Source organism: Anomaloglossus baeobatrachus, chromosome 1 (genome assembly GCF_048569485.1).
Source record: "Anomaloglossus baeobatrachus isolate aAnoBae1 chromosome 1, aAnoBae1.hap1, whole genome shotgun sequence".
NCBI lineage: Eukaryota > Metazoa > Chordata > Amphibia > Anura > Aromobatidae > Anomaloglossus > Anomaloglossus baeobatrachus.
Window position 1 is genome coordinate 250193948 of NC_134353.1, and position 25269 is coordinate 250219216.

Below are 25269 nucleotides of genomic sequence, written 5' to 3' on the forward strand. Positions count from 1 at the left end.
TATATGAAACTGAAATAGCTGTTGCAAAACCCCAAATTGTTATAAATAAAAAAGGTTAACATTAATAGGGGTGCCCAAGCTTTTTCATATGACTGTATATGTATAATGCGTGCCAATGTAGTTACAAAGACTTGACAGTATGTCTTGTACATAGTACCATATATGTTGTTTTATATATTTACCTGGCTTATATGTCATCTAGGTCTTTATCAGATAATTTATTGAAATATTAGTAGACAATTAAATTAAGCTGCATTAGAAATGTCCCAAATTATAGTGGAAATTAGTTATTTTCTCCTACCCACACCTGAGTCAGGTAAATTTCTCTGTCTTATATGTTGGAATTCACAATTTGTGTTCTTTTCCCTCCCCGTTCATTAACTCATGACTCCACCCAACACCCACATATACGAATAGACGTACACATAGCCAGTGGAAAAGAAAAACGATTACTCATTCATCCATTCTGCAAAGCTTTCCACAAGAAATGGGTGGGACCTACGATTCTGCCAATAAATTGGTATGTTGTCAATATGAGATCATTCAAAGTTCAATTTTCAGTGAACACCAGAAGAGTTTTTGGAGACATGGCCAAAGTGCTATTACAATCCATGTGTTTGCTGGCATTAACTATTCTCTTACATGCAGCTTTACCAAGCATCAATCGGTGTCGAGAAATTCAGAAAGGGATCAAAAAGCTCAACCAAATCGCCAATAAAACTGTAAGTATAAACGCATTTTTATATGCAGCTACTTTGATGCTATGATTGTACAAATCTAATACAAAATGTTTTTGTTCCTCCAGCATCCACTTTCTTTTCACGTACCAATTGATGTGAAGGTAAGGTGTATTTATTAATTATTATCTGTTAATTAATTATAATTAGTATTGCTCTTTTCTTTAAAGTTAAAATGAGTTCTAATATAAATATTTTCTCTCATGCTGGTTAGGCTTAATCATTGTTGTCTAACGTTAACTACATTTTTTCTAATAATAATATTAATTTCTTAGAAATTGTATCTATAGGTTCCCATGTAGACTTTATGGTTTCCTCTAACTAAAAGCTTCAATAAGTTATACTGAGAATAACTCAAAATAATGAAACACTCAGAAATTATAAATTTATACATATAGTTTCTGTTAACATAATTTGAATGCCTATATTGGTCATAAAGTAACTATTAAGCTGTGATATCATTCTGTTGTGTTTCTAAGGGAAATTATATTTTAGACAATTTTAAAAATTCTTAAAAATTCTACTAAAACATGAGTCATTACTATAACTCTCCATCCACCTACATTGTAAAGTCTGATGATTAAAGCAAATTAAATATGTTTGTCCTTTAGTTATGCTTTTCAGGAATAAATGTTAAAATAAAGCAGAAAAAAGTCACATTTTTAACTTTAAATTGATAACAGGATTACATAATCTGAGACTCAATTTTAAACAATAGAATATTTTATTAAAAAAAAAAAGAAAGAAATATTTTGATGAACATAAAAGTGAAATAATCAACTATTTATTCTGCTGTAAAATAAATTTGGCAAAATAAGAGTAATTAAAAAGTCTATTTTTTTAAAAATGTTGTAACAAGCCCCAGACTTACCATGTCAGAGGAAAATGCATTTTTCATTTTAGTTGTAGACTTTGCCACAACCTAAAGTAGAGCAATGCGCCACATATAGAAAACACAGGAGTTCAGTTACTGCTTTTAGTGATCACACACAAAGCAAAACAGAAACGTGTGTAATGAGTAATACAGTTTTCTTGCACACACATGCAACAAACACAACCGCAAACACCAACCATGTGCACAAGAAGGTTTTTTTTTTTTCAAAAAGAAGATATTCAAATAGGATGTCGGATGCTTACATTAACCACAAAGAATGAAACCCATCGCTCTATATATGACATGGCTAAACAGGCAGCTATGTGCAGAACGGCTTCTGATAGATTACATTTGTCTACAACTCATCATTAATGTTAACATACAAATGATATTTGTAATTGAATGATTGCAAAGCAGAACTGTATGTATAAAATAGGTAGGCAGGCTCCTATAGATATCCAGTAACTTCCAGCTGTAAACAGGCTAGCTTTAAAGGGAACCAATCATCAGGATTTTCGTGTATAAGCTGCAGCCAGTGCAGTACTGGCACTATCATGCACAGTGTGTACATACCATCAGGGGGCAGCTCGGGTGTTTAGGCAGTGAAATTCATCTTTATAAAGTTTGAAATTTCGTGCACTTTTTAATTGACGTGTGCACCTCTCTGTTAATGTCCGGGCGGGTTATGCAGGAGTTCCCCGCCCCCCACCAGCCTGTTCCTCCCTCTCTCCTGATGTCCGGGCGGGTTATGCACGTGTTCCCCGCCCCCCCGCGCCGCCTGTTCCTCCCTCCGGCTGTATGTAACATACTAATCTTCAGAAACATGGCGCCGGAGTGGGCCTCTGCGCATAGCGCTTATCTCCGGCGCCATGTTTCTGAAGCCCGCATTACAGCTTGGTGTCTGCAGACTGCAAAACAGCTGATCGGAGGACGCGATCAGCTGTAGCTATGATGACGTGCCGCCTCAGGACACCGGGCCAGGACAGCAGCTTGCCAGCGACATCGGGGGTCAGGTGAGGTAAGTTCACAATGGACTCACATGACCCCGTGACGGCAGTGCTGCGAGACCCGGTCACGGTAGTGATATCGCGTCCTCCGATCAGCTGTTCTGCAGTCTGCAGACACCAAGCTGTAATGCGGGCTTCAGAAACATGGCGCCGGAGATAAGCGCTATGCGCAGAGACCCACTCCGGCGCCATGTTTCTGAAGATTAGATATTTACATACAGCCAGAGGGAGGGAGGGAGGATCAGGCAGCGCGGGGGGCGGGGAACACGTACATAACCCGCCCGGAGAGAGGGAGGAACAGGCTGGTGGGGGGCGGGGAACTCCTGCATAACCCGCCCGGACATTAACAGAGAGGTGCACACGTCAATCAAAAAGTGCACGAAATTTCAAACTTTATAAAGTTGGATTTCACTGACTAAACACCCGAGCTGCCCCCTGATGGTATGTACACACTGTGCCTGATAGTGCCAGTACTGCACTGGCTGCAGCTTATACACCAAAATCCTGATGATTGGTTCCCTTTAAAGGAGTTGTCACAAAGTACATTTTAACTATTAGATCTTAAATTTAAAAAAGTTCCACAATTGGATGTGTTAAAAAAAATGTTCCTGTCCAGAGATAGTTAAAAGAAAAAGGTTTTGGTACCGTGTTTTTCAACTGTCCAGAGATAAACTTACAAATGTGCCCCTTTGTAATGAAGTGTACAGATATTACAGCACAGGATGACAGAGATTCTTACTGTGAGGTAAAACAAATTCTTAGGCAGGGAAATGTTTTCAAGAAACCAGCAGCTATGATGCCGTGCTGTAATGTCTGTATATTCTCTTCTGCATCCTTCCCTGCACAGGACCTGTGGTGTGATCAGATCATATCACTGTACAGAAACACATATCCATTACAAAGTATAAAGCAGGGGAACATTTATAAGATTATCTCAGCACATTTTTTTTACACATTCTATTGTGAAACTTATTTTTATTCCAAGATATGTTGAGTAAAGTGTACTTTATTCATGGGACAACCCTTTTAAGGTGTTTTTTTGGCTTTATCATTTTATCACCATTATACAAGCAGATAACACAATTGCCTGAGCTTTTAGGCCTTGTTCGCACATACCTGCTGAATATTCTGCAGCGATTTGACAGCACATGTGTGATTCAAATCGCTGCAGAAAGACTGCATAATGGATGCAATTTTTTCTGTAGAAATAAAGCTGATTTCATGTGCTATGACTGCTGCCCCCACCATAGACAGAGTGTGAGCTGCATGCAAAGCACACTAATTAATTGACATGCTGCTTTTATGAACACATGGATTTGGGTCAAAATTTTAGCACCCAAGTCGCTGCGTTCAGAAAAGCAACGTGCGCACATATCATGCACAATCTTCATAGATTGTGCTGGGGACTCAGGATGCATGCATTTACGCTGCAGTGCTTTACGCAGCGTAAATGCATGAAATTCAGCAACGTGCGCATGAGCCCTAACTCTCCTTTCACTAAGCTAACTGCTGCTCTCTGTTGATGCCTTTGTCTCTGTTTACAAGCTGCAGCTGTAACATCATGACTACAGCACACATCACCACTGCAGTCAATCACTGAGCTCAGCTGCTCGGCCAATCTAGAAGGGACAAGTCGCTATACTAAGTGATTAGCTGCAGCAGTGATCTGCTTTGAACTGAAGCCTGTAAACAGAGAGAGAGGCAGAAACAAAAAGTTGCCACTGGTGAAGGGAAAGGTGAGTACCAGCTAAACGTATTGCTTTATCCCACTGTTAACTATGGATGATAAAATGTTAAAATGGAAAAATGATTTAAATGGTCGCTGTCAGTAGTACAACCACTCAGATGCGGGGAAAAAAAAGCTAAAATTTGTCTTGCTCTAGTCAAGACAGGCTGGCAGCTTACAGAGGGCTGAGGTACAGGATATAAGTCATATAACGAAAAGCCATAATGTTTTTCCTAATGTATAGCCTATTCTAAGCAGTCACATAAGACGACAGGCACACTTTCATATTTTTTGTTCAATAGTAGTACAAATGCCCTTGTTGAAATTAAGAATAGTGATATTTATGGTTTATGAGTTCTTCCAGATCCTCACTGAAGGTTTTTAAGTTGCATGTTTTTTTTACGTGCAGAAACCATTTAATGTACTATGTGGCCTATTATAGCCCAACTTTAGATCCTGGCTCTTGCTTATATGGCTTTGAATGACTTAGGCCTCCAACACACATCCCTTATAACCACGTCCGTGTAAAACGGGCCGTTTTTCGTGTCCGTTTTCCGTGTCCATTTTTATGGTATGTGTGGCCTGCGTGTGTATCCCGTATGCTAGCCGTATGTGCGTGTGGAATGTGCGTGTGTGCGTGAGTGAAATAACTGACGTGTGTGTGCTGCCCATGTGAAATGTTCCGTGTGTGTGTGTGTGATGCACAATGTCGTTGATACATGTCGGCTGACAGCAGACAGAGTTGCGCGATGAGAATGAACTCGGGTGAACTTCACCCAACTTCATTGTCATGCCGCAGCTCTGTATATGTGCCGCGTACTGATTAGCGGTCACCCGTGCAGGATTTACCGGTGACCGCTAATCCCCTGAGTGACTGAAGTGAGCAGCCCTCTCTCATACTTACCGTTCCCCGATCTCCGGTGCGGCGCTGCACGGCTGTTATAAAAACTCCGGCGGCTTTTACTATTTTGAAAAAGCCGGCCGCTCATTAAACAATCTCGTATTCCCTGCTTTACCCGCACACAGGCGCCTGTGATTGGTTGCAGTCACACACGCCCACCACGCTGAGTGACAGCTGTGTCACTGCACCCAATCACAGCAGCCGGTGGGCGTGTCTATACTGTGCAGTAAAATAAATAAATAAATAATTTAAAAAAACGGCGTGCGTTCCCCCCCATTTTAATACCAGCCAGATAAAGCCATATGGCTGAAGGCTGGTATTCTCAGGATGGGGAGCCCCACGTTATGGGGAGCCCCCTAGCCTAACAATATCAGTCAGTAGCCGCCCAGAATTGCCGCATACATTATATGCGACAGTTCTGGGACTGTACCCGGCTCTTCCCGATTTGCCCTCGTGCGTTGGCAATCGGGGTAATAAGGAGTTAATGGCAGCCCATAGCTGCCACTAAATCCTAGATTAATCATGTCAAGCGTCTCCCCTAGATGCCTTCTATGATTCATCTGTAAGTTACAGTAAATAAACACACACACCAGAAAAAATCCTTTATTTGCAATAAAAAACACTAACAAATACCCTCGTTTACCACTTTATTCAGCCCGAAAAACCCCTCCATGCCCGGCGTAATCCACGGAGGTCCAGCGTCCACCTCTGCTACATGAAGGTGACAGGAGCTGCAGCAGACACCGCCGCTCCTGTCAGCTCCACGAAGCTACTGAAGAGAGCCGCGATCAGCTCAACTGTCACTGAGGTAACTCGCGGCCACCGCTGGATCCTCCAACTGTGACAGCAAGTCGCCAGAGTGACAGCGATGTAGTAACAGGTGACTTGCTGTCACAGTTGGAGGATCCAGCGTTGGCCGCGAGTTACCTCAGTGACAGCTGAGCTGATCGCGGCTCTCTTCAGTAGCTTCGTGGAGCTGACAGGAGCGGCAGTGTCTGCTGCAGCTCCTGTCACCTTCATGTAACAGAGGTGGATGCGACGCTGGACCTCCGTGGATTACGCCGGGCATGGAGGGGTTTTTCGGGCTGAATAAAGTGGTGAACGAGGGTATTTGTTAGTGTTTTTTATTGCAAATAAAGGATTTTTTTCTGGTGTGTGTGTTTATTTACTGTAACTTACAGATGAATCATGGAAGGCATCTAGGGGAGACGCCTGACATGATTAATCTAGGATTTAGTGGCAGCTATGGGCTGCCATTATCTCCTTATTACCCCGATTGCCAACGCACCAGGGCAAATCGGGAAGAGCCGGGTACAGTCCCAGAACTGTCACATATAATGTATGCGGCAATTCTGGGCGGCTGCTGACTGATATCGTTAGGCTGGGGGGCTCCCCATAACATGGGGCTCCCCATCCTGAGAATACCAGCCTTCAGCCATATGGCTTTATCTGGCTGGTATTAAAATGGGGGGGACCGCACGCCGTTTTTTTTAATTATTTATTTATTTATTTTACTGCACAGTATAGACACGCCCACCGGCTGCTGTGATTGGGTGCAGTGACACAGCTGTCACTCAGCGTGGTGGGCGTGTGTGACTGCAACCAATCACAGGCGCCTGTGGGCAGGTAAAGCAGGGAATACGAGATTGTTTAATGAGCGGCCGGCTTTTTCAAAATAGTAAAAGCCGCCGGAGTTTGTATAACAGCCGTGCAGCGCCGCGCCGGAGATCGGGGAATGGTAAGTATGAGAGAGGGGGGGGGGGGAATGACCTACGGACTGACAGAGGGACAGACAAGACAGAGAGACCGACACAGAAATAAAGAAAATGACCGACATCACATGAAAAAAGCACAAAACGTACACGGAGCAAACAGAGATGCGTCCGTGTCACTCGGGCGTGTGCACAGACCCATTGACTTTCATTGGGTCCGTGCGTGCGTGTTGCGTGCTGACAACGGACATGCTTCCATGCAAAACGGAGACACAAACGTAGCACGCACATGGACACACGGACCTTAATGAAAAACACACATATGTCCTCAAACATTGCATAACATTGGTGCACGTTTGGCCGTGTCTCCGGTATATACGGAAACGGACCAAACACGCACATGTTTCACGGATGTGTGTTTCAGGCCTTACATATAGTCAAACCATAGATCTCAACAGTTGTATATATGGTCATACATATATACAATGCAAGCTTCAAAATAATGGCTCAGTGATCAAATTGAGACATAGTATATTGCACAGCGGCAGCCGTTTTCATTTTTCATTGGCCCTTTTATATGGTTTATATTTGTTCAGAATTGGACAAAAATACTTTTCTTCAGTACCAGTTATACCATCATGACGAATATCAGTGGCTAAACAGGAACTGGCATAAACTAAGTGATGAAACTTTAAGGGAAACTATTTTATGACTTGGCGAAGGGGAAATCGGAGACTGGGACAAAGTTAGACATCGAAACTGAGAACGAGACCGATGCAAAGAGGCTGAGACTGTTGGGGACCGAGAGTGAGAGAGAAAAACACAGAACATGAGACAGAAGGAGACCATTGCATGATTGATAAAAATATCAATGAAAAGGTTTCCTTACTCTTTGGGGTTTTTTGAATGACCATTTCCATTGAAAAAGTGCACTACTTTACTAAACTTATACTGTAACTGGCTGCTTCCATATAGCATGAAAAAAACTAAGAAACAACAAATATATTTAGATATTTAGTTAATAATATCTTATGGTTTTATGTATACACAGTTACTACAGAAATCTACATGGTAAAATGGAGCAATTAAAGAGAATCTGTCCGCAGGATTTTGCAATGTAAGCTGAGGATAGCATTCTGCAAGGGTTAAAAAAAGAAAAATCAACTGTACTTCTTTTATCTATGTGATAGCTATTGTTTACCTAACTTAAAAGGTTTAATACACTTTGATTAAAGGCCCCGTCACACTAAGCAACATCGCTAGCAACATCGCTGCTAACGAACAACTTTTGTGACGTTGCTAGCGATGTTGCTGTGTGTGACATCCAGCAACAACCTGGCCCCTGCTGTGAGGTCGTTGGTTGTTGCTGAATGTCGTGGGCCATTTTTTAGTTGTTGCTGTCCCGCTGTGAAGCACAGATCGCTGTGTGTGACAGCGAGACAGCAACAACTAAATGTGCAGGCAGCAGGAGCCGGCTTCTGCTTAGGCTGGTAACCAATGTAAACATCGGGTAACCAAGAAGCCCTGTCCTTGGTTACCAGATATTTACCTTTGTTACCAGCCTCCGCCGCTCTCACTGTCAGTGCCGGCTCCTGCTCTGTGCACATGTAGCTGCAGGACACATCGGGTTAATTAACCCGATGTGTGCTGTAGCTAGGAGAGCAGGGAGCCAGCGCTAAGCATTGTGCGCTGCTCTCTGCTCTGTGCACATGTAGCTGCAGGACACATCGGGTTAATTAACCCGATGTGTGCTGTAGCTAGGAGAGCAAGGAGCCAGCGCTAAGCGGTGTGCGCTCCTCCCTGCTCTGTGCACATGTAGCTGCAGCACACATCGGGTAATTAACCTGATGTGTGCTGTAACTAGGAGAGCAGGGAGCCAGCGCTAAGCATTGTGCGCTGCTCCCTGCTCTCTGCACGTGTAGCTCCGTGCGGTGGTAACCAAGGTAAATATCGGGTTGGTTACCCGATATTTACCTTAGTTACCAAGCGCAGCATCTTCCACGCGGCGCTGGGGGCTGGTCACTGGTTGCTGGTGAGCTCACCAGCAACTCGTGTAGCCACGCTCCAGCGATCCCTGCCAGGTCAGGTTGCTGGTGGGATCGCTGGAGCGTCGCAGTGTGACATCTCACCAGCAACCTCCTAGCAACTTACCAGCGATCCCTATCGTTGTTGGGATCGCTGGTAAGTTGCTTAGTGTGACTGGACCTTAACATTAGAGGACTAGAAAGTCTCCTCCCATGCTGTCCAGCATGCCCCCTGCTATGATTGACAATCAATGCAGAATCTCCATAGATAGCCTGGTGTAGGCAGGACAGCTTTCCCAGCTCTGCTAAACTTAATTAAGAATGTCAGAATGGCTGCACCTAGTAATGTAAGTTAAACATGCTTAGTTTCAGAATCTCTTTGCCTGCAACATGCTGCTCTCAGATAAAGTACCAAAAACCTGCTGACAGATTCCCTTTAAGTAGTGGTTCCAAAAGCGCTTTTAGCATTTAGTGTAAGAAGATATTTTATTTTACCATTTATTTTTATAGTCTGTTTTATTCTAAAGCATAAGTTCACTTAAAGGAATGAAGATTTCCAGATATTCCCAACTAATAATAGTAATGTAATGTGAAGAGAATGACCAGTTCGGACCGACCTCTGGAACTACTGCTGATCTTGATAACATAGGAACCAGGAGACAGCACACTTTATTTAAAGAGGTTGGACAGTACTTTAACATTGATGGCGTATCCATAGGATAGTTCATCAATGTCTGATTGGATGGGGTCCGACACCCTGTACCCCCACTAATCAGCTATTCTCTGTGCCAGCGGCAGCAGGCATCCGGAAATGCTCAGTTCTGGAGCTGCCCCTTCAACTGACAGCAACTGTAGCCATGTTCTGCACACTTACCTTTCATTCAAATCAATAGGAGGCAGATGTGCAGTACCCTGCTGTGGCCACTATCAACTGAAAGAGCAACCCCGGAACTGAGCATTTCCGGCCGCCAGGACCAAGAGCAGATAATCGGCGGGGGTGCCAAGTGTAGGACCCCGTCCAATCAAATGTTAATGACCTATCCTAAGGATAGGACATCAATGTTAAAGTAGTGGTCAACCTCTTTAATTCATTGTTATGAGAAGAGCTGAGAATATCTCTAGTGCTACAGCGCCTTCATTATGGCTGCAATAGTCAAATACCATTAATCAAGAATTGATGACTTGTTCTAGGAATATGCAATTATTTCTCATGGTAGGAAACCTCTTTTATAGTGTTTTACTAACAGGACATATCTATATATATAATTGCCTTATTCTGTCTGTCTGTCTGTCTGTCATGCTCCAAAATTGTGTCCTTACGGTGACACAAAGCTGATTGGCCGCTGGGCTCGCCATGGCCCCGACCCCCCCACACGGATTGGCCTCTCGCCCTGGCTCTCTGCAGGCCCCGCCCCCCTCACGCAATGCACGCTCGCTCTGGCCCAACTGACACGGAGCTCCGACTCCCAGGTGAGTACACACACACACATCAGATCACACTCACTCTCACACACACCTCACACATCACATCCACACACTCACAACATCCTGGGATATCGCTTGCTTCTACACCGGCTCCGTCACGATCCCAGCAGCGCCAGACATAACCTTGCGATGCTGGGATCTTGACGGAGCCCGTGAACGCTGGTAACCATTATACACAACGGGTAACTAAGGTCCCTTGGTTACCCGATGTGTATCATAGTTACCAGTGTACACCGGCTCCGTCAAGATCCCAGCAGCGCCAGACATAACCTTGCGATGCTGAGATTTTGACGGAGCCCGTGAACGCTGGTAACCATTATACACATCGGGTAACTAAGGTCCCTTAGTTACCCGATGTGTATCATAGTTACCAGTGTACACCGGCTCCCGGTACACATGTGCAGGGAGCCGGCATTATACTCCTCTCCCCCCAGGACTACTCCTCCTATTACAGTCCTCCTATTATACTCCTCTCTGAGTATAATAGGAGAACTATTATAGCATGGGGGATGTAGCACGATGGGAGGTGCGCAGCATGGGGGATGTAGCACGATGGGGTGCGCAGCATGGGGGATGTAGCACGATGGGGAATGCGCAGCATGGGGGATGTAGCACGATGGGGAGTGCGCAGCATGGGGGATGTAGCACGATGGGGAGTGCGCAGCATGGGGGATGTAGCACGATGGGGAGTGTGCAGCATGGGGGATGTAGCACGGTGGGGAGTGCGTAGCATGGGGGATGTAGCACAATGGGGAGTGCGCGGCATGGGGGATGTAGCACGATGGGGAGTGCGCAGCATGGGGGATGTAGCACGATGGGGAGTGCGTAGCATGGGGGATGTAGCACGATGGGGAGTGCGCAGTATGGGGGATGTAGCACGATGGGGAGTGCGCAGCATGGGGGATGTAGCACGATGGGGAGTGCGCAGCATGGGGGATGTAGCACGATGGGGAGTGTGCAGCATGGGGGATGTAGCACGATGGGGAGTGCGTAGCATGGGGGATGTAGCACAATGGGGAGTGCGCGGCATGGGGGATGTAGCACGATGGGGAGGTGCGCAGCATGGGGGATGTAGCATGATGGGGAGTGCGCACCATGGGGGATGTAGCACGATGGGGAGTGTGCAGCATGGCGGATGGAGCACGATGGCGGGTGCGCAGCATGGGGGATGTAGCACGATGGGGAGTGCGCAGCATGGGGGATGTAGCACGATGGGGGATGTAGCACGACGGGGGATGTAGCACGATTGGGGGTGCGCAGCATGGGGGATGTAGCACGATGGGGAGTGCGCAGCATGGGGGATGTAGCACGATGGGGAGTGCGCAGCATGGGGGATGTAGCACGATGGGGAGTGTGCAGCATGGGGGATGTAGCACGATGGGGAGTGCGCAGCATGGCGGATGTAGCACGATGGGGAGTGCGCAGCATGGCGGATGAAGCACGATGGGGAGTGCGCAGCATGGGGGATGTAACACGATGGGGAGTGCACAGCATGGGGGATGTAGCACGATGGGGGATGTAGCACGATGGGGGATGTAGCACGATGGGGGGTGCGCAGCATGGGGGATGTAACACGATGGGGAGTGCGCAGCATGGGGGATGTAGCACAATGGGGAGTGCGCAGCATGGGGGATGTAGCACGATGGGGGGTGCGCAGCATGGGGGATGTAGCACGATGGGGGGTGCGCAGCATGGGGGATGGAGCATGATGGGGAGTGCGCAGCATGGAGGATGGAGCACGATGGGGAGTGCGCAGCATGGAGGATGGAGCACGATGGGGAATGCGCAGCATAGGGGATGGGGCATGATGGGGGGTGCGCAGCATGGGGGATGGAGCACGATGGGAGGTGCACACCTCCCCCCAACACACACACACACACACACACACACAGGGAACCACAAACACCGCCATACACAGACACCCACACACACAGACAACGCTGCACACACACAACACCCAACACACAAACACCGTGGCATACATAAATATACGCACATACCGCACAACACACACATTGCACAAAACATACCTCCCCCCAAAACGCAGCACACCCACACAAACCGCGCAACACACACACACACAACGCGACAGACACACAGCGCTCCACAAACAACGCAACACACATACAACACCGCTCTCACCCCCCGCCACACCCAGACAACACCCAGAACATGTACAGCCCCTACACAGACACTTGGTAACTACACACAACAACATCTATATATATATATATATATATATATATATCTATAACAAAAATCATACATGAACTACACAATACGTAAATTCTAGAATACCCGATGCGTAGAATCGGGCCACCTTCTAGTATTTTATAATCATACCATTTAGAAGGGCAGATACACAATTCAAATTTCCTGCCACTACTGTGAAAATCAGCAAACAGGCAACAGGTTGTCATACATTAGAGAGCCTGTAGTTTGCGGATGCGATGAAATTGGAACCCAATCATCCTAATAATGCTTAAATTTTTAGTCAAGTTCAAAAGCTTATCAAGACTGCTATTGAATTTACACCAAATGTATCAAAAGATATTTCTTAATATATTTAATAAATCTTTGAGCTGTCAGTGCTTCTGACGTTTCTTGCACATTGGTTGTATTTCCCTCGTTGCATCTAATTTTGCAACTAGTTATGGCAGAAAAGTGGCTTGGAGAATAATAAATTCCTCCAAAGGCTGTAATACAGGCCTTTCTGTTCCTCTATCAGCCATCTATCCAGGCTGGACAATCTATAAATTTGATACTGAGCTGTTCTTGAATCTTTGATTTCCATTTTACATTTTTGACCACATTTTGTGTGAGATGCTATTTAAAGTACAAAGAATTAACACATATCTGTATATGACTCTTGTCTTTGGTGGTTTATACCGTTCACTTTTGAACTTTCTCTGCCTATGATCTGTTGGTCCACAACAGACGGAACATTGTGCTGTGCTTTTGACTTTCTATCAATATTCCTATACAGCATTTTACTTTTGTATAGCTCCATCAGCTATTTTTTGCGTGTTTGGTATGATTTGAAACAAGCTGATTCGAGTGGAAATATATGCCATGATGCACATATTTCCAGCTCAGTTACTGTAAAATATTCTTATAAAACAGAACTTGTGGTTTGCAAGGACGTTAGAACTTTCTTAGCGTCAACGTTTCTCAGAGAATGCAAATTAAATACCTAACAGTGCTCACCTGTCAATATCAGAATGAAAAGTAATTAGGATTAGTCTTAGTATGGTATGTAAATCACTAAGACTATGCTCATACTAACATTTTTGAAGAGTTTTTTGGAGAAAATCTTCAGAAACTATTCAAATTCATTGATAAGGGACATCCATTTTCATGTTCATATGAGAAATTTAAAGCTTCTTTTAAAGAGGTTTTAAAAACATTTGGTGGGAAAAAAGTACTGTCACTTCTTTGAAGAGGGTCCTGAAGGAAACTTCTTCAAACTGGCCACTTTCCAGTCAAAAGGCTGCAAAACAGACTTCAGGAAAAAAACAAAACTTTTTCAGTAATCTTCAAAACTTCTTCAAGACTGCGCCAGAAAATGGTTTAGAATAAAAAAAAAAAAAAGCTCCTCCAAACTGTTCCTGAAACTCAATGGGAATACAGTTTGCTGCTGTGCTGGAGTTGCTCCATGAAGTTGCCACAAATTCCCATACTTTTATGGCAAGCACAGATAAGGCACAAGTTCTCGGCCATGAGGTGACAACCTACGCACAGCTTCTTTGTGAAATAAATCTTACATTCCATATGTGGGTAGTGTATTTGTGTGTGTATGTGCTTGGTGTATACATCCCTGTGTGTGTATATATGTATGTGTGTGTGTTTGGTGTCTATATACATGTATACTATGTGTTTGTATACATGTATGTGTGTGCTCGGTATATACAGTAGATACGTGTGTGCTATGTGTGTAAACAGATGTGTGTTTGTGCTCAGTATATACATTCGTGTGTGCTCATTGTATGTATGTGTGTGTGTGCTAAGTGTGTCTATACATGTATGTGTGTGTGCTCGGTGTATACATGCAAGTGTGCTATGTGCGTATATACATTTGTGTGTGTAACATACAGTGTTTGTGTCACCTTCTATGTGTATATAGCATCCACATTTATAAATCCCGGCAGCACAGATGCTGCTTATTCATCAGGTGATTGTATTGTTTATAGCGGAACTAAAATCCTTGTTTTCACCAGCGCATCATCCACTGCAAAGTGCAGAAATGCGACTGATAACAAGATACTGTATGGGGTCAGATTGATCTACTAGTGATTGTTCTTCACCCATAATTCTTGCTTATTCTCTCTAAAGAGGCTAGAAAACAAGCACTGAATGACATGAAAATTGTGGAACGCACTCATTTACCAGTCTGAACTCAGCGCATGTAAATGCAACCTAAATGTTTGAGTGTGATGGTGCAATATGTGATCATTAGGGCCCTACTTTAATCTTTTGTGCAGTGCCACACTTTCTCTAAAGCCGGCCCTGATTCCATGTGAACACTGCAGTCAATCACAGGCTGGAGTTGTAACACCTGATGACGCTTCATCACAGGAGGCCAGTATGTATAGAGACCGAGAAAAGATAAGGCAAGGTAGACTTACAAGCAACAGTGAAGGGGACTATAACTTCTTTATTTTAAACTTTGAGTAAAGTTGTTTTTTTGCAGAACTTGTAGCTTTTACTGACCATTCTGCAGAAAAATCAGCAACAATATTGTTTGTTGGTGATTTTGATCTTTCTTTTACCATAATGAGTAAAATCAATAGCAATTCTACTACTAATCCTTAGAAAGAATGAACATATTTATAATCCAGGTCATTTTAAGCATTGATAGATTTCCCCAATGTATGAATGAGACTTGTTAAAATCTCATCTACTTTGCTGCAACTGTAATGTGTGGTGGACAGTCCTCTCCAAGGAAATCTGGATATAGAATCTGCGGACTATCTGCTATTTGGGGAACAAAAGTAATAAACCTAAAACAAAGAGGCTTAATATCACAACTGCATTTTAATTTTAAATAATGTAATCCCTATGACGACTCCTTTATATGACTATATATTTCCGCACATACACAAGACCCCCTTTCCATATTTCCTATTATGTTTTCTTAATAATTTTTGTGGTTAGAAAATTAGAACTAAAAAGTTTGAATAGGAATTTTTGCTCGTATTTTCAAATAGATTCATAACTTTTTCCACATGTTGTGACTTAAGAAGCCATCGAAAGTCATGGTGATTGCATCATATGCAGTAAATCAACCTGCTTTCACTTGTTTTCTCAGTTAAAGCGTCAATAGTTCCACCTGCCGTAGAAATCTGAAACAGGAAGCATAGAAATATACCATAGCTGAATATACGAAGGGCACAATTTAAGGAAGTAGTAACAATAACCAATGTGTAGATATCATAACTGCTATGATGTAGAAGTCATGACATAATAAATAGAGTTCCTAATTGTAAAGGCTGCCGCACATATCTTTATTCTCTGCATTTTAAGTATTTCATTGTTAATGCATCATTACATGACATTTTGGCACAGATTTTTTATTTTGTAGCTTTTTGTACAAGAATTTCTTGTTTTGTTTTGTTTGTTTTTTTTTTAAATTTTCTAAATTAAAATATTTTTAGAAGATTTGAGCTGATGTTTGTAATTATGGGTAGATATGATGTTTTGATCACCACTTATTGCATTTTGTTGCGATGACTCCCAAAAAATAATTCTGGCATTTTGATTTTTTTCGATTAGATTAATTTACTTTATATTTTTATAGATTGGGCATTTCTGAAAGCAGCGATACCAAATATGTGGAAGTTTTTTTAATTGTTTTATCTTCAATGGGGCAAAAGGCGGGTGATTTCAACTTTTGTCTTTTATTATTTTTTAAAACTTTTTTTATACTTTTTATAGTATTTACTAGTTACCCTTGGGGATTTGAAGCTTGTGCTGTACAGAGCAGGACATCAGAGGGACAGACACGACCAGTACATCCAAGGTCATGAAAGGTTTAAACAGTCTTAATGTTCAGACGTCTTTAAATAACTGTATTCTTCAGACTGTACTACACACAAGCTGGTTGCAAAGTTGTTCACAAGCGTAGAGAATGAAAACTTTGACTTACTATACTATACAAACAGGCTTCTTGTTTTGGGATATATGGTAAAACTGAGCTTCTTAAAAACCTTAAGCCGAAGTCATGCATGATGTTTTTTGCAGTTGGTCTTTTACTAAAGACATCAATACAGTTTTCATCATAATCTTAACACAAAGGCTTCTGTTTTTTTCTGATTTTTAGGACGAATGCCTTGATGCAGCTTTATCATGCTTTCGATCTCAGGCTACCAAGTTACATGTAGCAACCAGAAAAAACAAAGCAGATCTTGACAGTTGTATAAGAAAAGTAAAGCTCAGCAAACCTCATGACCGTGACGTAAGTATTTTTTCCAACAAAATATATATATAAAGTTTCATTATTCTCAACCACTGATATGAAGATGCAATACAATAGGGGAGATTCATTAATGTACAAATCCGTGCTTCTTTACCCTTTCAGTGCTGGTATGTATAGCATGAGATGACCATTATTTTGCAGTACCCTGACAGGAGACATTTATGCTATGTGTTTCTATGTTTGTTGGTATGTTGCTTCTCTCCTAAAGAGGGTTTTGCCAGCATGTAATGAAAGGTGTATATATATATATATATATATATATATATATATATATATATATATATATACATATATATATATATATATATATATATATATATATATATAGACACACACATATATGTACAGTATAAAATATATATATATATATATATATATATATATATATACGGTATATACACACATATATGTACAGTATATAAAGAATAAATGGAGTTCTTAACAAAATATGTGAAAAAACAATGGTGGATACATCTGTATTTAGTTGATGTGATATATAGAAAATAGCTATCACTGCTTATAGTGCTCTCTTACATGCAATACTCATATGTGCATTGAGGGCTGCAGGCGTGCACAATATAAAAGAAATGTCATTTCCAGCAGCCCAATTACTGTTATAATGTCACCTTTTAAAATATGATAAAAGTGGTTCATGCATTTCAATGTTATCCACTCTGGGGTTAAATAGTGTTCATTTGTTGGCTGTTCTAGACCACACACCCTTCCATAATTTCCATCCACTGTAAGGAAAAGTGGCAGAGCCGGCATTAAAATGTCAAAAGTCCCAAAATGTTTGTGCAACTATGTGTAACTTTTATACAGCATTAGTGTTTTCTGAATTCACACTTACGTACTCTCATGGACTGTCATTAACCCTTGAGATCGAGTCTATCATGATATAGATGTCCATATTTATTCGCTGGTTATAGTTATTATTTCTCTCATTTTAGACCTGCATTCCATGTTCTAATTACAGCAAGCAGAACACAGAATTATTTCTGAATAAAATGGAGCTACTGTTGCAGAAGGTAAGCATGAAAGTAAATTAAAGATTAAAAGGTGTTCTTTACCTGGAGGTTGGATTCTGTAAATTTAACAAAATAAATCATACTTGCTGTCACACTCCTGATTCAGCACAGGCTGCTTCTGCTGATAATAGAGGTGAGGACAATGGTTTTCAACCGGCCTTAGGTCTCCTGCTGTCCATGATAGGCTGCAACGGTCAGGTGACTTGAACTGTGAGTTATCAGAAGAACATCCGATGACCATCAATGAAGTGTGGTTCAAGTCAGCAGACCTCTAAAGCATAGTGACAGTAGCCCTTTGTGAGGAGGAAAAATAGGAAATATCCAGAACCAGCATATGAGAAAATCGAAAAGTATTAAAACATCATGTTTATTTGTGCCGCCCCCGTGTCAGCAGCCGAGCTGCTCGGATCCGGATTTGCGGTGGCTTGAGGGGCGTCTGGACCCAGAGGGGGGGTCTTGCGGCCACTGGAATGAAGGGGGGTATTTACAGGGGATTATATTTAGAGTTTGTGATGCCACCTGTGGTGTGTGGTAAGGTGGAGTACCACTGCTGCAGCTGGGAGTACCCAGTGGCGATGGAGTGGGCAGCCAGGTGTTTAACCCCTCAACGGGTAGGGGGGATGCCCCGGGACTCGGTGATGGTGACAGGGATGTGCCATTAGGGAGGTACGGGTCACTTGCGTACTCACTCAGTCCAATAACGCTGACAGCGACAACTTTAGTAATCCAAAGCTCTGGACACCGTTGCCGCTGAGGGAAAGCACGTTTGGGTCCCATTTCTGCGGGTGTTGCCTGTTGATCCGTGACCTTTCCATTGGCACTTTGTTTCCTTCTAGGTTGTCCCTGTAGCTTGAAATTAGTCGGGTCCCACTCCCCAGTGTGGCTAACTGAGGGAGCTTGCTCTCAGGGTTCACGCCTGGGATTTCTTGGACCGTATTTTTGGAAAGTCCTATCCCTCTCTTTGCGCTAGTACCTCGATTTTGGAGCAGGTGGAGAGCGGATCTTGAAGGCTCCGTTCTCGTATGGGCGAATTGTCAGGTTGCCTGAAGCTACTCCCTGACCTAGGGCCAACGTACCCTGTCGTGCCCTAGTCTCAGCCCGGTGATGGTACAAGGCCGCCGGCTGTCCTCCACGACAATGCCGTGCCCCTTTTCACGATCCCCTGCGACTGGGGGTCCAGCTCCTACCAGGCCCAGACTAACGTCTGCTACCTAGTAGTTTCAAAGAGCCCAGCTCCTGACCTCCTCTCACTTTCACCTCCAACACTACACTCTCCCTTTCTCTGACTGACTCCTGACACTCCTGACCACCCCTTAACCAACCCCCAAAGTGGGCGACCCTATTCCACTAAAACCGTCCACTAGTGTGTCTGGTGGGTGTGATGCAGAGTGTTCTTAGGATTTTGATTAGCTGGTTTTAGCAACACCAATGGTTAGGGACCCGTAACCAAGGAGGAGGTGGATATTGCACAGAAGGGCAGATTGCACAATACCCTGTGACGACCTGATAGGCCAGGGCGTCACATATTGAAGATCCATGTAAAAAGGTTAAAACAGGTATAGACTCGGTCTACGCGTTTCGGGCATATAGCTCCTAATCATAACAACCTATGTCTGGTTTGATATTGCTGTTATCACTTGTGGCACTGACCAAGACCAGAGTAGCTCATTCTGAATTTAGAAGTGTGACAGCAGGTAAGTATGATTTACTTGATTTTTACAAAATAATACACCTGGATAATGGGCACCTTTTTACCATATAACTATTTGATGTCAATATCTATTTTGTGCTACGCCTAGTACAATATTCATGCTGTCAGCCAATAACAAAAATAACATATGTTCATGTTCCTTCTTTCACAGATTCTTAACAAGTCATAACCCTACAGCGAAGCTCTCAAGTCACTTGAATAAATTATTCAGACATTAGTTGAAATACATAACCACGTGAAAAGAAAAGCATCGGTCAAACTTCTTCTTTTGGAACCTATGGATAACATTCTCCTATTATTAATGTCAATTCACTCAAATCCAGCTCACCATGTTATTACTATTCTAGTATACAATATTTCATGGAGCCTATAGACATCAGGTTTATATAAATGACTAATTTCAGTCTGTTCTGGCCTGTAATCATATCCATAGGTTAAAGATGTATAACAGTTTTAACTATAATGATTACTCTACATTGGAGTTGATCTTTATCATGTTAAAGGATTGTGACAAATATGTATTTACAAGCAATACTTACCACTTTGTTATGATCTCTTGTAATATTTGCAGTCAATAATAAGCAAACTGATAATTTTATATTGTGACAAAAGTAGTTGCCCAGGTATAGACACAGTTATTTGTTAAAGACTGTATATCTGTATACATGTTAGAACACAACTCAATCATTCTATAACACTATACTGTATTTAGCATATGTACCGCCCCATGTATAGCGGGACTATAATTAAAAAGAAGCTAGCACATTTTTTGGGATTGCAACTGAGTAAATTCTGTAAAGTCAGCAATGATTAGTAAAATTGTTTGCTCTTCTGCTAGAAGTTTACCTATTACTGTGCATTTTATCTGCACAAGTCATAACACACTTTACCCACAATGTTCCATGAATAGACGTTAAAGCAAAAACCAAAATAGCCCTTCTAATCTAAAGTTTAATAACTTTGATAGACTAGCTTCAGCACCTAAAGCCAATACACATTTTTAAAATTTAACCCCCAAATATTTCAGGTTTGCCGGAAGTTGAGACTGTGGTAAAAAATTACTAATCAACTAAATCCCTAAAATTTTTGAAAAGGCATTGACAGTAAGATGAGAATCAAAATCACTATCTACATAAAGTCAGCATTACTTAATTTCTGACTTTTCTTTTTTTATATTTTCCAGTATCTGGTAACATTTTTATTCCAATTTTGTAGGAAAACACAACATATTTATGTTTTATTAAAATATTTAAATTATTTAATCTAACTTATTTCATGAGCTGTAGTTTGGTCTAATATTACGGCCTATCATTTCTTTTTTACAGATGTTTTATTTAAATGTGCTATTTTGTCAGTGTATTGCCTAAAGAGCTACGAAATGTTCTCAATTTATCCAATGTTCAGTTTGCATTATTTTGTAATTTATAAGAAACTGACAATGAAAGCAGCTGTCTCTTCCTCCTGTGGAGGATAATAATTTGGAGTAGAATACTATAGTTATTTGAAAACATATAAATGTGTCTGTGAAATACTGAGACCTTTTAACTGAGAAAAATATATGGGATGTGTTTATGTATGGATTCACAATAACATTATATTATTTTTTTGCTTGTCTTTTTTTATAAACTCAATAAACAATCTTTATTTATATCTTTGATCTCTCCACATTCTGTTTTTATCATCAGAAATATTTGTTAAAGTTTTATTATTATTATTATTATTATTATTATTATTATTATTATTATTATCATATAGCATAGTAAAAGACATATGCTAGAGATACAAACAGTACACAAACCAACAAACCAAACAGGATGTGTAAGTACTTTCTAACACAAGTATTAATCAAAAAAGAAGAAAAATAAATAAATTGAGAACAAAGGGAAAAAAAGAAAGAAGAGAGGGAGGAAATGAGAGTAGGTGTTGGTCCAGAATTACAGTCTTGAATTGGATTGATCTAGCCAAGAAAGGAATTTTTCAGATTCCTTAAACAGAAACCAAGGTGTCAAACCAGTGATGGTCAGGTAGCCGAGACAGTGTGCACCTGAGCTGTTCTTCAAGCAAGGGGTCCCTAAGCTAATTGCTGTCCCCAAGATTACCCCTGAAGGAGGGGATGCCTGGGTCTCGTACCTTGCTAAGCTCCTTGACACAACTCACCTAAATGTCCACCCTCCCCGCCCAAGGCAGTAAAAGGGGAAGGAGAGCAAGAAAACACACAGGAAACTCTGGCAGGGTGGCAGGTATCTGGTATCGCTGTAATCACATCAATCCAAAGAATACACCATCTAATCACTTATACTGCATGGTGAGCAATGTAAAAAATAAAACCAATTCTTGACCTGCTATTGATTTTCATCCCAAAGATCGAAGTAAGGCTCAGCTCACATTTATCCTGCACTCTATGCTGAGCAATTACATCATGTATGGGATTCAGACAGAACCTCTGATGAAAGATTCCTTATAATGAGCCACAGTGAGTCTCTGTGGACTCTCTCTGGCCTATAATCCAGCAGTGTCCCTCTTTTTATGTGTCTTTTTAGGTGTGAACAAAAGCACAGTTGGCTACAGGTTTGTGCACCTTTGAAAAAGCCAGATACCAGTAAAGAGATAACAAACAGAGTCTGGAGTAATTTCGTCTGCCTCACTAATGAATTGGTCTATAGGGGGCTTCATCTGAATCACACGTTTGAGATATTTAGATGGAAATCCTGATTTAAGTGCTCCGCGTAGAGTGTAGAGCATAAGATTCATGTGAACTGATCCAAAATGTTCTGTACCCCAAAATGCCAAAAATAAAAGCTTCCATTCAACCCACAAAAAACAAGATCCAACTGTTAACAAAAATGTAGAAGTTGTTTGAGTTGCTGGTAGCATAAAGGCTATGATAAAGCGACATGGCTCCCACCAAAAGAAATCTGAGCTTCTAAATCCAAATGCCCCCCTTCCTTTTGAACACCACAATGTACTTAAACCATAGTTAACATCCACATGTTTGACATTAATGTAATGAGGATAGCCCAATTATTTTATGGTTTGTGGTTCCAGAAATACAAACTGGGCACAATATTTTGGTCACTGCAATGTATTGGGCACTACAGTGGCATATTTGCAATTTTCACTCTGCAACTTCCACTGCGTGTTTGTTTCTGGAAAATGCCCATAGCATAAAAATAGTCATTACACACATAGATGAATTCTCAGAGGGGTGTAAATTCTAAGGCTGGCGTCACACGCTACGATATATCGGATGATATGTCGTTGGGGTCACGGATTCCGTAACGCACATCCGGCACCGTTAGACATATCGTAGCGTGTGACAGCTACGAACGACTGTGAATGAGCAAAAATACTCACCTTATCGTTGCTCGTTGACACGTCGTTCATTATCAAAATGTCGGTCCTCCTTCTGTGCTCCGGTTGTTCATCATTCCCAAGGCAGCACACATCACTCTGTGTGACACCCCGGGAACGACGAACACAGCTTACCTGCGTCCCGCCGGCAATGCGGAAGGAAGAAGGTGGGCGGGATGTTACGTCCCGCTCATCTCCGCCCCTCCGCTTCTATTGGCCGGCCGCTGTGTGACATCGCTGTGATGCCGAACGTCCCTCCCCCTTCAGGAAGAGGATGTTCGCCGCCCACAGCGAGGTCGTCCGGGAGGTAAGTGCGTGTGTCAGGGGGTTACCGACTTTGTGCGCCACGGGCAACTAATTGCCCGGAACACACAAACGACGGGGGCGGGTACAATCGCTCCTATTATCGCACGATAGATCATACCGTGTGACGCCGACCTAAGATTTGCACTGTTTTGGCACATCAGGGGCTCTGCAAATGGAGTCCGCAAACTATTCTAGAAAAGTCTGAGCTGCAAAAGTCTAATAGCGCTCCTTCCCTCATGACACCTGCTGTGTGGCCAAATAGTACTGTGCAGCATTATATAGATTATTACCACATTCAGCAGAATTTGTAAAACAAATTGTGGGGCTTTACTAGCCATTTGCCCTTATGAAAATTAAAAAAACTGTGTCTCAAACACTATTTTAGTGCTAAAAAGGAATTATAAGCGCTTCACCACAGAATTGTATAAAATTCTTTGACACACCTTTGGATCAAATATCCTGTGTCACTATATGAATTCACTGAGGCATGCAGTTTGTAATACGTGGTCACTTATAGAGGGTTCTGATGTTTTGGCACCTCAGGGGCTCTGCCAATGTGACATGACCACTCCAGCAAAATGTGCATTTCATGATGGAACGCCTTCCCTTCTAAGCTTTGCACTGCGCCTGAAAAGTCGTTTCTAACTACATATAGAATACTTGCAAACTCAGGGGAAATTGTGTAACAAATTATGTTGTCTATTTCCTCCTAATAGCCCTTTTGAAAATTAAAAACCTGGAGCTAAAACAACATTTTAGTGGAAAACATTTATTTTTTCATTTTCGCAGTCCAATATTACACAATTCTGTGAATCATCTGTGGGTTTAAAATGCTCACTTCTCCCCAACACGAATTCCTCAAGAGATGAACTTTCCAAAATGGGGTCACATGTGGGTTTATTCTGCACATTTGGTAGCATAGCAGTTCTTCAAAGTGAAATGGTGCCTGCAGTTGGCTATTGCTACCAAATCTGAGCGTGAATAGCACTCCTCCCCCTCCTAGATGTATTGTGAGCCCAAACAGTAGTTTTCCACCACATATGGGGTATTGGTGTACACAGGAGAAATTTTACAACAAATTGGACTATCCATTTTCTCCTGTTACGCTTTTGTGGGAAAAAAAATTATTTTCATGGCTCAACGTTATAAATTTTTGTGAAGCACCTGTGGGACCAAGGACCTAAAATCACCTCTAGTTAAATTTCTTGAGGGGTCTAGTTTCCAATATGGGGTGACTTGTGGAGGGTTTACATTGTTTAGGCACATCAAGGGTCACATCCCCTATTGATTCCAGACAATTTTGCATTCCAAAAGTCAAACTCCTTTATTTTTTGAGCCCTGCCATGCTCCCAAAGAGTAGTTTTCCACGATATGTATGGCATCGACAGAGAAATTGCACAACAAATTGTAAGGTGTATTTTCTCCTGTTACCCTTGTTTTCAACATCTTTGTAGGGAAAATGTGATTTTTTTTTTTTTTTCGTTTTCATGGCTCAACGTTATAAAAATTCTGTGAAGCACTTAGGGGCTCAGAGTGCTCACTACACATCTTGTTATAGTTTTTGAGGGGTTTAGTTTTCAAAATGGGATACTTTTTGTGGAGTTTCCACTGTTAAGGCACATCAGGGGCTCTACAAACATGACATGGGGTCTTCTATTGATTCCAGCCAATTTTGCATTCCAAAATTCAAATGGTGCTCATACTATTCTGAGCCCTGCCGCGCGCCTAAACAGTAGTTGTATAATGATTTATCCTCTGTTACCCTGGTGAAAATGCTAATTTGGGGCTAAAGCAACATTGGTGTGGGGAAAAGAAAGATTTAAATTTTTTACTTTCACATTGCTTTAATTTCTGTGAAGCAATCAAATGGTTAATAAACATATTAATTTTTTTAGCAATTTGAAGAGTGCAGTTTTTAAAATAGTGTCACTT

General features: G+C 42.1%; 1 protein-coding gene across 1 annotated transcript; it reads left to right on the forward strand.

Annotated features, from left to right (window-relative positions):
- The first annotated feature begins 587 nt into the window (after positions 1 to 587).
- Positions 588 to 20088, forward strand: IL21 (interleukin 21). The gene is made up of 5 exons (XM_075336253.1): positions 588 to 722; positions 806 to 841; positions 16786 to 16920; positions 17892 to 17969; positions 19832 to 20088. Exons 1-5 carry the CDS (start codon positions 588 to 590, stop codon positions 19847 to 19849), a joined length of 402 nt encoding a protein of 133 aa, XP_075192368.1. The 3' UTR covers positions 19850 to 20088.
- Positions 20089 to 25269: the final 5181 nt, after the last annotated feature.

Excerpts from the sequence above, each read along its gene's own strand:
- IL21 (XM_075336253.1), top strand. The coding sequence starts at position 588 with ATGGCCAAAGTGCTATTACAATCCATGTGTTTGCTGGCATTAACTATT. Across the intron at positions 723-805 it reads ACCAAATCGCCAATAAAACT|CATCCACTTTCTTTTCACGT; the intron begins GTAAGTATAAAC and ends TTGTTCCTCCAG. Across the intron at positions 16,921-17,891 it reads GCAAACCTCATGACCGTGAC|ACCTGCATTCCATGTTCTAA; the intron begins GTAAGTATTTTT and ends CTCTCATTTTAG.